This window comes from Armigeres subalbatus, chromosome 1 (assembly GCF_024139115.2).
Source record: "Armigeres subalbatus isolate Guangzhou_Male chromosome 1, GZ_Asu_2, whole genome shotgun sequence".
Taxonomy (NCBI): domain Eukaryota; kingdom Metazoa; phylum Arthropoda; class Insecta; order Diptera; family Culicidae; genus Armigeres; species Armigeres subalbatus.
Window position 1 is genome coordinate 29402594 of NC_085139.1, and position 14687 is coordinate 29417280.

Genomic DNA, 14687 nt, shown 5'->3' on the forward strand with positions numbered 1-14687 from the left:
AAGAAGATCCTCTTTGCGCAACTCTATATAATAGACTCTGGGAATAACCAGCGCGGGGGGGAAACATACATTTTCAGTGCAAAACGTAAACAAACGAGCATAAATTACATACAAAAATCCAAGATGGCTGAGTTGTGGATATGGACAAGTCGGATAACCTGTACATAAAAAAATCTTGGGTAGGTTGTCAAATAAAATCAAAATAACAGCAATGAACATGCGGGAATCTTCCGCGTGCGTTACTCCAATGCGAGCGTGAACAAAAAATGGCAATTTCAAAACCAGCTGTGAAAGCTCTCTCATTCTTTTATCGACCGGCAGTTCGAACGTCGATTAGATGGACCGGCGATTTCAAACCACCGGGTCCAGTTTCAAATTCATAGTACAATATAATTTATTGGCAAAAGTAAAAAAACTGTCGTTCAAAAACTCCATAATAATTAATTAAGTGATAATCCCTAATCCAGAAATGGCGTGATCGATGCCCCAGTGATTTTTGAAAACGTCGTAAGTCCAAAAGAAAGACTCTCTTCGTTTACTTTCTCTTTCGATTATTACGAAGCCATGCTAAAAGTTACATGTATCTAACGGAAAGATGTGTTTTAAACTCGGATTTTAATAACTCCAAACATATTGTATAAATTATATCTCGTAGTTTTTTCCTACCAATCAATCAGAAATCTTCGTGAATTTTCGTGAGAATAGTTTTTTTTTCTTCTATCGTTTATGTGGAATGTTTATGTGAAGGTACTTACCATGAAGCGTTTCGGAGCCTAATTTTTCATGATTCTTATACAATAATGTTATAGTTTTGGGGAACCGAAAGACAAGACGCTTCCAATCAGTTGAAGGTACGAACACGTTGGATGTTCTTTTAGATTCGGCCTCAAAGCGCGAAAAAACATTTCGAGTTCGAGATATCTACAACAACACTGAACATGTGCTTAATGGGATATTTATAACGGCCTAATAAATATACACATTTTTTAAATTCAAAATATAATAAACTGAGATTTATTACCAAAAATATGTTATTGAACTTCAATACCAAGGAACTGCTATCAGAAACATTTTTATTAACCTAACTAGTAACTCCTAGTGGTGGAACAATCTCAAATTGGTGTGCACCATCACAATTCCATGATCATTACATGCTTCGATCACTCCAGCGTCGTTCGTCGAACCACTCGGGCTAGCGATGTACGAGACACCGCTTAACCGGGCCCTGTCTACATTGTCCCGGAATGGGAAGAACGCATCCGAGCCGAGAGATACTCCCGTCAACTGTTTGGCCCAACTTTGCTTATCGGTTTCAGTTAGGAATTCGGGCACCTTCTCGTACATGGACTCGAACTGTCCCAACGGCATGTCCTTGCCGACAGTTCCGTTGACGTAGTTGTCAATGGCATTCGAGATCTCCGCCCGTTTCACGCCCTTCTTGAACTGCATGGACGTCACACGGGGATGCTGCCGGAGCCACCTGTCGATTAAAAGTTGAAATATGCTAAAGTCGATACTTGCAAAAAAAAATACTCGGGAAACTTACCAGTTATCGGCCTTCTCACCGGCAAGTCGAGTACAATGGATACGCGACTGCTGTCCAGCGCCAATGCCCACAACCTGGCCATCCTTCGCGTAGCACACAGAGTTGCTTTGAGTGTACTTCAGGGCGATGGTGGCAACGATTAGATCTCTGAGAGCACCTTCCGGGAGTGTTTTGTTCTTGGTTACGACATTAGTGAACAATGCCTTGTTGATATCGGCGTCGTTACGTCGCTGTTCCATCTGCAGCCCAAACAAGGTCTTCTTCTCCACTGGACTTGGCTCATAGGTAGGGTCAATCTGGAGAACACAGTATCCTCCATTTTTCTTCTTCTTCAACAGTTCCAAAGCCTCTTCGGTATATCCAGGGGCGATGATGCCATCGGATACCTCTCGAGAGATAATTTTAGCTGTAACCAGATCGCACGTGTCTGAGAGAGCAACAAAGTCACCGAAAGAAGACATACGATCGGCACCACGAGCGCGTGCATAAGCCGTTGCCAGCGGTGTGAGGCTATCGAACAGATCATCAACCATGCACAGCTTTGCTTGATCCAGTGTCAGTGGAACGCCTACAGCAGCTCCAGCTGGTGACACGTGCTTGAAACTTGTGGCAGCTGGAAGCCCCAATGCTCTCTTGAGCTCACGAACCAATTGCCAGCCATTTAACGCATCGCAAAGGTTGATAAATCCGGGCGAAGCATTGACAACCTTCAGTGGGAGTTTCTCCAGCGTGGTGAAGATTTGGGCAGGTTTCTGGTGAGGGTTCATGCCGTACCGAAGGTTTAGCTGCGATACTCCTGCCGAATATTGCTTTCGGAAGTAATCGGAGATCAGGTTGTCGTACTCGGCTGTATGGGTGAACGCCTTCAGGGCGAGAAGTTGTCTGGTTGCATCGGTAGTGTCCCCGAACTGCTTTAATTCATCGAGTACTTTTCCATAATCAGATGGATCGCACAATACCGTTACTCGTTTGTGGTTTTTAGCCGCAGCCCGCAGCAACGTTACTCCGCCGATGTCAATGTTCTCAACGGCGTCATCGACCGTCACATCGGGCTTCGAGATGGTCAAACCGAAGGGGTACAAATTGCACACCACCACCTGCACAAATTCGAAATTTTGTCGCTTCATGTCGCTCAAATCGGATGGGGTCTGTCGGGCCAGGATTCCGCCATGCACCGCCGGGTGCAAAGTCTTCACGCGACCTCCCAGCATCTCGGGAGCACCCGTCACATCCGAGACATCGCGAACCGGAAGTCCCTGGTCGCGAACGGTCTTGGCAGTACCCCCGCTGGCCACCAACTTCAGACCTAGTTGGTTTAGGCCTTTGGCCAAGTCCAACAGACCGGATTTGTCTGATACACTGAGAATTGCTGGAATACAATGTTTAATGAGGATTTTTTTAAAGGGATTATACAAAGTTAAATTTGATCATACCGATTTTACCACTCGCCATGATTCTGGTATAGAAGAGAGCACAACTCAACGATCCACTCCTGAGCTTGGGTGGAAATAAACTGTAACGAAACGAGCAATATTATCGCTTGGTGATGAGAATTTCTTCCGAGCACAGGAAAATATTTATGGAACGAGAAACCTTTACAAGTCAAAACAAAATTGTTACGATGCTGGGGAGTGGTGGGCAACAGATCTACAGTTGTGAGTAGCAGCTATTGCTAACAACTTTAACTGATAGTGGGGGTTATCAACGATGAAAGCAGAAGAAATGGGAAGGAACATTACTGACTGACTATAAATGTCTGTTGATGTTTATTCGATGGTCGTATATTGCACTTTCGATTGATAACGGAACAACAAATTATGATGTGCGTAATGTAGATCTAAATGTTTACTATTTCAAATAGAATCTTGTTTATAAGATGATCACATGTTTGCATTACAAGAATTATCCTCTGGTGGGTTTCGAGTATTCGGCAATTAAAAACTTGGCAGGTAATAGTGAACAAATCCTAAAGCATTAGTCCTATTTGAAACTGAACATGAAAAACAATATATGTATCTCCAAATTTTGAAATAACAAAGTTGCTACAACAAGTTTCTCTCAAATAATTATATTAGTAGCGAATAGTAATTGTATCAGAAAAATTTCCCCTCTTTACGTTACTAATATAAATTTTATTTTTTATTTATTTTTCTATATGGAGTATAAGAAAACGGCAGACTCCACCTACGCCTTTAGCCCTTAGCTGTGGTATAACTATCGTTCGCCTTTTGGAGCACGGTCTCAAACCAACTAGCGAATATCGGATTTTGACCCAATTAAAAGCGCCCGTCAGAAACCCTAATTGGCGATTGTCTGCTGTAAAGTATAAGTAAAGCGAGCTCAACTACAGAAGCGGGTTTCATCCACCCGGTAAAAATCGTTTACTCATTAATGGGTACTTTTTGTCTGCTATCTCTTTCTCTCTGCTGAAAAATTTACCCATTTTGGGAGAATAAGTGGATTTACTCATTTAAATGAGTAGATCCACTTATTCTCTCAAAATGGGTAAATTTTTCAGCAGAGGGAAAGAGATAGCAAAGAAAAAGTACCCATTAATGAGTAAACGTGTTTCTCCGTGCAAGTGACAAACATAAGCAGTTATGTAAACAACCAGCGGAAAAAATAAAGAAATTCGGTGCCGTTATGCCTTTATAGCACATGAGTCTAGTGAACAAAAACGCAATATATCTACTTGGCTTGAATTTCAAACTGATTTATTCATCAAAATAAGTGTGGTAAGATGGTCGAGAATTTTAAAAAAAAAAAGCTCAAAATAGAGAAAAAAAGAGTGAGGAGCTGTAGACCCCTCTAGGCATCGAAGTTAGTTACGCCAATGTCCTACCAGGTCAACTGAGCTCGGTTCAAATCTGACAGCAATCAGTCATGTCCAAACAGCTCCCTTGTGCCTCCGCGTATACTTTACATTGCAGTTAAATCCAAATCAGATGTTCTAGGTTCTCCAAATTGTTCAGGAGTTTGGATCAATTGGTCTACCAGGTCAACTGAGATTAAAACAAATCTGACAGTAGCTAGTCATGCCTATACAACCCCCTAAAGTCCCCACCTATATTTTGCAACTCAGTTAGGGTAACCGTACCCTTAGTGGAGGTAGCACCAATAGTGGAGGTAGTGGGGTTTTAATGAGATTTATCATAATTATACACTATACGATGGTTTCAGTTGATGCGTCGTGCTTTTAATATCATATTAAATGCAACTTATCTTAAGATTTCGCTTGAAAAACTATTGAAAACAATGATTTTCCTTAACAAAATTGACTCCCTTGCACCAATAGTGGTGCAACTGTACCAATAGTGGCGAGTCTCATAAGAAACCAATGGATAGCACCACTATAGAAACCAAAATTAATTTTTACCGCCACTAAAGGAACAGTGTACCCATAGTGGTGCAAGCAATATTTGGTAATTGTTGATGTTAAATGACATCTATCTCATTTTTGTTAGCAAATTTATTAGTTTATCTATTGACTAAGGTATTAAAGCAATAAATTTCCCATAGTTTTCCATTTCTAAAAAAATATTTTCTTTTGTGGATCTACTAATACCTCCACTATTGGTACCGTTACCCTATACCCAAACTAGATGTTTGGACCAATTGGTTTACCGGGTCAACTACGTCTGAACACAAGCAACCACTGCCGCTGTACGCATGCTTGTTCAATGCAAATTCAAAAATCGACAAATGAGAGAATGGCATTTGAAATTGAACACTAATTTTCATTGCTGGCGTATAACCATAATGCAATATAAGATTATTACATCACAGAACCATTCAGAAGACTTCATTTCATTGAAATCATTCTTATTTTTCACTCACAAATAGAATTTGCGACAACGATCATGAAAATAGTTTGGCGGGACTGTTATACCGAGAAATAGAGCACTTGTTTTATGGTTTCTACGCATATCAGCCCCGTTCGATGCTTGATTTCGTGAATGACTACTGCGATTGACTTACGTCTCCACATGCTTCATCTATGGAAGTGAACCTGCCACGTGGTTGAAGTGATTATGTCGCTTAGAATAAGTATTATACAAATTGTCCCCATTAAGGTCACTCCTGACGATTAAAAGTGCTCGCGTTTTCGGGGGCACACCACTCGCTACGGAAGCAACGCAAAACTGTCATTTTTATTATTTTACGCATGCTGCGACGCAACAAAGCTAAATCAACAAAAATGACAGTTGTGCGCCGCCTCTGAATCGAGTGGTGTGCCCCCGAAAACGCGAGCACTTTTAATCTTGGATTCCGTCAGGAGTGACCTTAAAACAGTGCAACAGGCTAAGCATGCAAGATCTTAACAGAAAATTCTATTTTGATGTGTGTTGCTCCATAAAATAAAATAATCCGCCATAATGATGAATTTAATCACCGCGAGACGTAGAAATTATGCAATGGGACAAATAGACTTGATGTTGTTTTCAATGATTTTCCGAACAAAGTTCGAAATCTGTTAGAGTTTTCTAAAAGTATATATCAAAATAGACTGCTTTATGGTGAAAAGTCAAAGTCCACAAAAACCAACATGGGACAACTATGCGTAGAAGGGCAGACCAGTCATATACATACAACTCCCTAGAGTCCCCGCGTATCTTTTGTAACTCAGTTACACTACAGAGAACAGACGTTGAAGCTGCACTCGCTATGTTGTGATAACTTTTTACTGTTCGTTTTGAAATAACTTTGGAATGTCGACGTTATCTCGTGCATAATCAGCGCTAGCGTCATCAAAAAATGCCACTGTGCGCTAGTGTCGTTATGCATGCAAGAGCATACCCGCGCCATCGTGTTGTCAAAATGAGATTGTGAGTTGCAATGTCGACGTCGATGGCGTTGAGGTTCGGTTTGTTTATTTGCACATGTTTTGCAAGAAATTTTGTTCGAACCCAAATCAGATGTTCTTGGTTTTCCAAACTGTTCTGGAGTTTGGATCTAATGGTTTACCAGGTCAACTTGACTCGATTCGAATCTGACAGCATCCAGTCATGTCCATACAGCACTCTTGGACTTCCGCATATACTTTACATTGCAATTAATCCCAAACCAGATATTCTACACACTTAAAATAAATCACCGAATTCGGTAAAATTTAACCGAAATCTCAACAGCAGAACTGTTCGGTAAATAATTTTACTGATTTTCGGTGATTTTGACAGATGAACAATGGAAAAAATACAAAAAATCTGTAAAATAATTACCGACCAGATCAGCTGTTGAGATTTCGGTAAAATTTACCGAATACTGTGAAATGAGTTAAGTGTGTACACCGAAAAAAATCTTTATATTGAATATATTTGTCGCACACATAAATTTTTGCAATTTGGCGACCCAAATATATGCAATTTGTACCCACACATAAATTCAATAACTGCATATTAGAGACCACACATACATTTTATTTGATTATAGATTATATTTGTACTTCGCGTGGAGAGTGGTTATGTGTACACTAATCATAATCATGAATTAAATTAATGGATTTTTGCCAATAAAAATGTGTGGAATTTTTGTAGTGAGGTACTCCAAACTGTAGAGTTTGAATCAATTTGTCTACCAGGTCAACTAGGCCTGAAAACAGAGCTGACAGCGACCAATACAACCCACAAGATTTCCGCGTATATTTTGCAACTCAGTTATACCCAAACCAGATGTTCTGGGTTCTCCACACTTTTCCGAAGTTCATATTCCTTGCTTTATCAGATCAACTACAAGAACAAGAACTACAAGAACGACTGCAATTGAACCGTTTGTTTGAGAAACTGCATATGTAACATTTTTGGCCAAAATGAGATTTTTATATATTCTGAATCCTCTTCCAAAAATACGTATTCTGGCAAAAAATACGTAAAAAAATTTTTTGTTCAGGAATGTATGAATTTTTTTTCGTTTGTTTGAGAAACTACATAAGTCCACGCACTTTGAAGAGCAATTATGGAGTACTGTTTATAGTTTTTGCACTGGAAGTGCCTCAGGGTGTTGAGTTTTGCCAAAAACTATTGATCTGTATCGAAGAAATCGAAAGGTTCGGTGCCAATTTGTCCAAAAACAGTTTTTTGTTGTTTTCTCGAAATTGTGTAAAATGGACTTATGCAGTTTCTCAAACAAATGATTCAATTAGTCATGTCCATGCATTGATTCATTGACTCTACAACAGTTTGTAGAACCTAGATAATTTCGTTTGGGTATAACTGAATAGTAGACCTCTTCATGTTTTCAAAAATTATCAAAAATTCAACCGGTCAGCCAAGAATCACAATTCTTATGCTAAAATAAGTCTCATGTCAAATTTTCAGCTAATTCGGATAAAATTTCGAGGTGGCTCAAGTCCATTTAGTGTTTTTGGGCTATTTTCAATTTTGGAAAAAATCTAACAAAAGATATAAACGTCGAAAGCTATCGCAACAACCTCTATACGGAAGCTTTTGGTGTGCTCTACAAGTCTTGTGAACATTGCGATTCGTTCCGTTCACGTTTTGTCCATGTTAAAGTGATTTTCAAGCTTTTAAGTGCATAAAAATACTGTTTCCTCCAAAAGTCGTTGTTCTACAAAATTCTTGAGTTTCTGACAAATGATTGTTAATTTATTATATTATTATTCCTCTTTATTCTCTGGAAATTTGAGTAATATAATTGCCTATGTGCGATTTACCGTTTAATTCTTAAAAATCAGAAGCTGAACATTTGTAATAAATTTGCACGTTAGGATTTCTTCAAGCAAGTTGTTCGAACAAAACATAAATTAAATCATAAGACATTTGATGCTTACAACAAACGACTTCCAAATTTTGTTAAATTCATCATATGTCTGCATGCTTTTAACATTGAGTACATTGTAGTAACAAGTGAAATCGAAGCTTCTTTGTTTGAACAACTTGTTTGAAGAAATCTCAGCGTGCAAATTTATTACAAATGTTCAGCTTTTGATTTTTAAGAATTTAACGGTAAATCGCACATGGGCAATTATATTACTCAAATTTCCAGGGAAAAAAGAGGACCTATAATATAGTAAATTAACAATCATTTGTCATAAACTCAAGAATTTTGTAGAACAACGACTTTTGGGGGAAACAGTATTTTTATGCACTTAAAAGCTTGAAAATCACTTTAACATGGACAAAACGTGAACGGAACGAATCGCAATGTTCACACGATTTGTAGAACACACCAAAAGCTTCCGTATATAGGTTGTTGCGATAGTTTTCGACGTTTATATCTCTTGTTAGATTTTTTCCAAAATTGAAAATAGCCCAAAAACACTAAATCGACTTAAGCCACCTTGAAATTTTATCCGAATCAGCTGAAAATTTGACAGGAGACTTATTTTAGCATAAGAATTGTGATGCTGGGCTGACCGATTGAATTTTTGATACTTTTTGAAAACATGAAGAGGGCTACTGAATAGGGACTAGCATGTACATGACAGGATTCCATTGGCATGGGTTTTCATAGATTTCTTCGCCAAAATCTGCATATCGTCTTTCATCAGTATTGATGCCACTTGGGAATTGCTAGGGATGTTCAGAAGAAACATATTGTTCACACATAGTATTGTCAATGCTAAACGAGTGTTAAATGACTTTTTTTAATCTGTAAATGATGCTCACTCTGAAGTATGTAATGTAAATCGAAATTCAATGTATTTGAAAAAAACCCAGATTAATCCACCTAGCGGCGATGATGCCTTTCTCGTGCATCGTAAAATGTACTGAAAAAATCACATAGGAAAGGTCAAAAAGCACTTTAGGGGAATAGATCGCATATTTTCTATCATTTTGCATGTTTTTGCATTAATTACTATGCATTCCCACCATTCTTTTTTTTCGATTTTGAAATTTTTTTTTCCAAGGGGGACCCTTGGGAAAAAACAATGATTTTTCAATAATTCCGAAATGCAATGTCCGATCAGGCCAATTTTCAATAGCAAACAATGGGACCGCATTCCCCGTCGAATGCAACTTGTTGCGAGTAAATCGGGTAATGCTATGTTCCAAAAAGTGTGTCTACAAAATTTGTACACATACACACATACACACACACATACATACATACACACAAACAGACATCACCTCAATTCGTCGAGCTGAGTCGATTGGTATATAACACTATGGGTCTCCGAGCCTTCTATCAAAAGTTTGGTTTTGGAGTGATGTTATAGCCTTTACGTATACTTAGTATACGAGAAAGGCAAAAAACATCCTTAAGGTCACTTCAGACGGAATCCAAGTTTCAAAGTGCTCGCGTTTTCGGGGGCACACCACTCGACAAGGAAGCAACGCACAACTGTTATTTTTATTTTTTCACGCATGCTGCGACGCAGCAAAACCAAATCAACAAAAATGACAATTGTGCCTTGCTTCCGTATCGAGTGGTGTGCCCCCGAAAACGCGAGCACTTTGAAACTTGGATTCCGTCAGGAGTGATCTTAAAGTGAAAAAGTGTGCATCCCTTGAAACATATGGTTGTACTAGATGAGAAAATTTAGTTCCCATGACTTTCTGATAGTCCTGTAGTGACTGTAGTCCCCATTAGTAATTTTATCACGATATTCGTAGTGTTAACATAGATTTAAACTCCGATGAATGGTTTGAATTTTTTATAGTCAGTTTTAAATCAAGCATTCGCTCAAGAAAGCATGTCTAGAAATGTAATAAATTCTAAAACAGTCATACATACTGTCACGATACTGTCGCTATTTCCCTTTATAATTATCCTTGTAAATTTATCTAGGTACAGGCGTTACATATACCGGTGTTGTGGATATATTAATCGTGACTACCCCAGTAATAAAGATAGAAGCATAAAGCTGCATTCTAAAGGTGGCCAAACATCTCGGGAATTTTGGGCACGGAAAATCAAAATCCCGGCTCCATTAAAAATGCACGGGGACCAAAATCCGGCGGAAAATTTTCCCGAGGTGTAAGGTAGCCTTAATCCCAATCAACTCAAAAATCCAAACCCATATTTTACTAGAACTATAGGTACTTACTCTGAGAGTGAAATGGATTAGTAACACAAACAATACCAAACTGGACAAAACACGTGTAATTTGACTGTTTCAACCTCAATCACCACTTATTCGCGCGGATTGCACTACCGAACTAAACAACTTCATTGGAACCGGTTCCACCTCTCAGGTTCCACCGTAGTCTTATATTATGAAGTGTGGTATAGGTAGCTTTCAACCGATGTGGTGACCTACCAATACATTATTCTTTTGCAGCTATTCGTCAAGAGGGTTCGGGATAATAAAACCGGGCAGCTCATTGATGGGTAAATTACATATATGCAATATTTAACTCTCAACAACAAACAGGATGGAGCCTATCTCGCATTACACATGCGGTTCGCTCACACTCAATCATATCACCGCTTATTAGCCTATCTTATAAGACATCATATGAAGCTATAGACGTTCACTGTATAGCTTCGAATACATCATTCTTGGTTGAAGGGAGGATGGTTTAAAGTGCAACAATGAAAGAAAATGTATTCGAAAAACGATTACAAGAGAAGGCTGGAAATAATATTTCAACATCAATGATGCATTGAAGTTGAGCAAACACTTCGGTGTGGTATAAATTTAAATATTGCGCATAAGCCCCAAAATTTTATTCCCACCTTTGGGTTTCCGCGCCAAGCACTCAGCGCCAGACTCGGCGAAAAGGAGATAGTGGTCAAGTTGGTACTCCTGATTTTTTGACAACTGATGTCGATTGGTTGTGTGGGTGCACCGGTGTCAAAAAATAGAGCTTTTAGCTGAAAATTTAGTTGTCAAATGCACATTTTGACAGCAATATAGATGTATAAGTGAATGAAATGTGCAAATGCTCTATCGCGGAAGCAGTCGCTGAAGACAAGTGTCAATGGTTTCAGTGACGAAACGAAAAGTTTCACTACAAATTGACGAAATTGTTTATTTTATTAAACCATTTTCGAAATACCTCAGTTAAGACTCGAGTCATTTGCAAGTTCATGATGTAGCAACCATTAAATTACAAGCACGTTCAGAATAAACCTTGCTAATCTGAGTTATTAACAGGATAAACACAAAAATGCTTAAAGGGCGCATTTTGAACAATTCTCCTTTGCCTTATAAAATGTCTAAATCATTGGCACAATGCAAGGATTGGTTAGCCGGTTACTAACACACAGCCTCAAATATACCGGTCTCACGTTTTGATGCACTCAGCATGTTCACGTATTCATCGGATCACGTATTGATAAGAGCATCAATACATATACCTAGTAGCATCTAGTACATCTGTACGGGCGGAATGTAAATATAAGTGATTGCTATAGTCAGTTGGCTTTGTACTCGTAATATACGTAGAATACACGTAAAAGATTTCCAACGAAAGCTAAAAATGTTTGATAGTGTCTAAATCTTAGAGGAAAACTACTGATGTTCAAGCCGACACTCAAATTATCTACATGGTTAGAAAAAAGTACCTAATATTAGGAACTTTTCACTCAAATCGGGGGTTTAGTGTGAGAACCCAAAATTATGTGAATTTTTCTTAAAATTAAGTAAAAATTTACTTAATATTAAGTAAAATAAACTTAATTTTGACCAGAAACTAATCAAAAGTTATGTAAATTTTACTAAGGGTAAAAGGCTAAATCGTTGCAATAGAAGATTGCTACGATTTTTGTCTGAAATTGGAAATTATTTTGTTGGACATTTGTTGCAATCAAGGATGTTATCGATCATTTAGTAGTCTGCTTTCGATCACTTAGTAGTTTGTCAATAACTTACTCCAGAGGCTAAATTTCAAAAGGTGTTATTCTCAATCCAGTTGAAAACCGGAATTGGGGGATAGCGAAGTTGGATTTTTCTCACAATCCGTACGTTAAACCTAACTTCGGAAGTGGTGCGCTGTTTTCATATCGCGAAGCGCTATTTAGCGCACCACTTCCGAAGTTAGGTTTAACGTACGGATTGAGAGAAAAATCCAACTTCGCTAGCACCCAATTTCAGGTTTCAACTGGATTGAGTATATATGATGGACTTTTAGTGCGAAGCAGAGGCGTCGCGTGGTCAATTCTTCAACTTGTGCACTATTTTAATATTTCGAGAAAAACACATAAAAGGTACCTGGAATGATAAACTGAAATGAAATTTCCCAGCGCGTTTTTCAATAAGTTTTGCTTATTTTGTTGCATCTAACTGGTTCTTAGCTACTTGATAGTGATAGCTTAAAAGTGATAGTTCGTAAAATTAAAAATTACTATCACCAGAATCGTTTTCAATGTGACAAATAAGACATCATACATCTATTCGGAAATTATTGAGCTGGCACTTTCAATTCTAAATTGAGTTTTTTCGTAAAATAAGACGAAGTTTTAAATGGAGAAAAGGAAATTGGACTATATCAATCATGCAAAGTTACTACACAGAAAGAAAAATCATTCATGAACTTAAAAAAAACGTTGGTTAAAATAAAAAGTTGCGTTGGTTCTTTTTCGTAGAGAGTTCCGTTTCTTCAAAACAAAAGTACGAAAACTTTTCTACACCCATATTCCAAAAGTGGCATGCGACTCTGAAAATAAAAGTACAAAACATTCAAAACAACATTGTCAAATCAAAATAGTCACACTGTAGAAAAAAAGTTTAATATTTTTAATCTGAAAAGAAGTTTTATTTTTCCCCAAAAAAGCTTGTTTTTTTTTCATTCCTCCATTCATGTTTTTCTTTATAAATTAAATTTATTCATTTTTTAAATTTTATTCTATATTGAATTTATTTTAAACCTAAAATTCATTAAACTGAGCAGGTTTATAGGCGCTCATGCAACAGGATGTCCTCATTCGTGTTAATCGTCGTGTTATGACTTGCAGCTTCCAAGACTACCGGCGCGGCTTATCCAGCGACCCCAGCCCTCGCCCCAGCCCCTTATGTAGATTTTAAAACACGCCATAGTTTTCCAGTCATGAACCGAATCTGTAAGATATAATAGCAAATCTTGCATGAAAATCGTCATATTGCCCAACTCCATTCAAAATATTGACGCACCGGAATTGGATACCATGTTTCTATAAGAATTAGTATACATACTGGTATCCGGAACTGCATCGTTTAAAATAAGTAAAAATGGGACTCACCTCTTGATTCCGTAGATGTGATCAACAACTCCACTGCACAAATTAGAAAAAAAAAACTTCTGCCGGTGGCAGTTGACTTAAATCGTTGCTGTTTTGTTTTTATTGTCGTTTTGCACTGAGAAGAAAAGGAATAGATAGATGAAATAAATAGCATGATGTTTTCTTTCCTCTTCTTACCCATCTAGTATATCGTTTTGTGTATGACAGTTTAATAATTTTCAGGTTGAATGGAAGAACTTTTATTTATCGTCGGGAACCGAAGAAAGAAAAACTCTCAAATAAAAAAGTAATTTTTAACGAGACTAATTTCATTTTTAATTTTAAGAAAATCGAGCACTTTTCAAGAAGAAAGTGCAAAATATTCTGTGAAACCATGTTTGTTTTTTGTGTGTAATAATAACTTGTAATTAGCATGTCACAACAGAAAAATAAAGTCTATACAATAAACAATGAAGTTCATAGCCTTAACTCTTCTCAATTAATAATTATTCTATTTACAATTTATTTCTTTGATCAATATTCTGGACTGGACAGATGTCGAACAATTTTTCGTCCATCAGCATAGACATTTCTTCATAAAAGTTTTCTTAAATTTGTGTGGACCATTGACATTTGACGTACCCCCCGCCTTAACTAAATATATTGGATTTCTCGAAAAAAACCTTCAGAAATAAAATTCTTTGAAAATGTTGACCCGTTTTATTTTCGGTAATTCTGATTTTCATCAGAAGATGAAATGTCTGCCTACATTATGTTAATATTGTCGGATACTTCAATGTCGAATATAATAAGCGTAGGGTTTCTTACCCCATTCCCGGCCTAACATGCGTACGACTGAATTATTCAATTGATATTTATGACAGGGCCCTCCTTAGCCGTGCGGTAAGACGCGCGGCTACAAAGCAAGACCATGCTGTGGGTGGCTGGGTTTGATTCCCGGTGCCGGTCTAGACAATTTTCGAATTGGAAATTGTCTCGACTTCCTTGGGCATAAAAGTATCATCGTGTTAGCCTCATG

At 37.8% G+C, this 14687-nt stretch overlaps 1 protein-coding gene and 1 long non-coding RNA gene across 2 annotated transcripts; both read right to left on the reverse strand.

Annotated features, from left to right (window-relative positions):
* Positions 1 to 988: 988 nt before the first annotated feature.
* LOC134223308 (bifunctional purine biosynthesis protein ATIC) lies at positions 989 to 10768 on the reverse strand. Its single transcript, XM_062702462.1, has 4 exons — positions 10554 to 10768; positions 2980 to 3059; positions 1547 to 2915; positions 989 to 1480 (listed from the first exon to the last, which is right to left on the reverse strand). The coding sequence occupies exons 2-4, from the start codon at positions 2996 to 2998 to the stop codon at positions 1096 to 1098; spliced, it is 1773 nt and encodes a 590-aa protein (XP_062558446.1). The 5' UTR covers positions 2999 to 3059; positions 10554 to 10768; the 3' UTR covers positions 989 to 1095.
* Positions 10769 to 13247: 2479 nt separating this feature from the next.
* Positions 13248 to 13777, reverse strand: LOC134208223 (uncharacterized). Its single transcript, XR_009978559.1, has 2 exons — positions 13670 to 13777; positions 13248 to 13508 (listed from the first exon to the last, which is right to left on the reverse strand). It is a non-coding gene; the product is annotated as an uncharacterized LOC134208223 (long non-coding RNA).
* Positions 13778 to 14687: the final 910 nt, after the last annotated feature.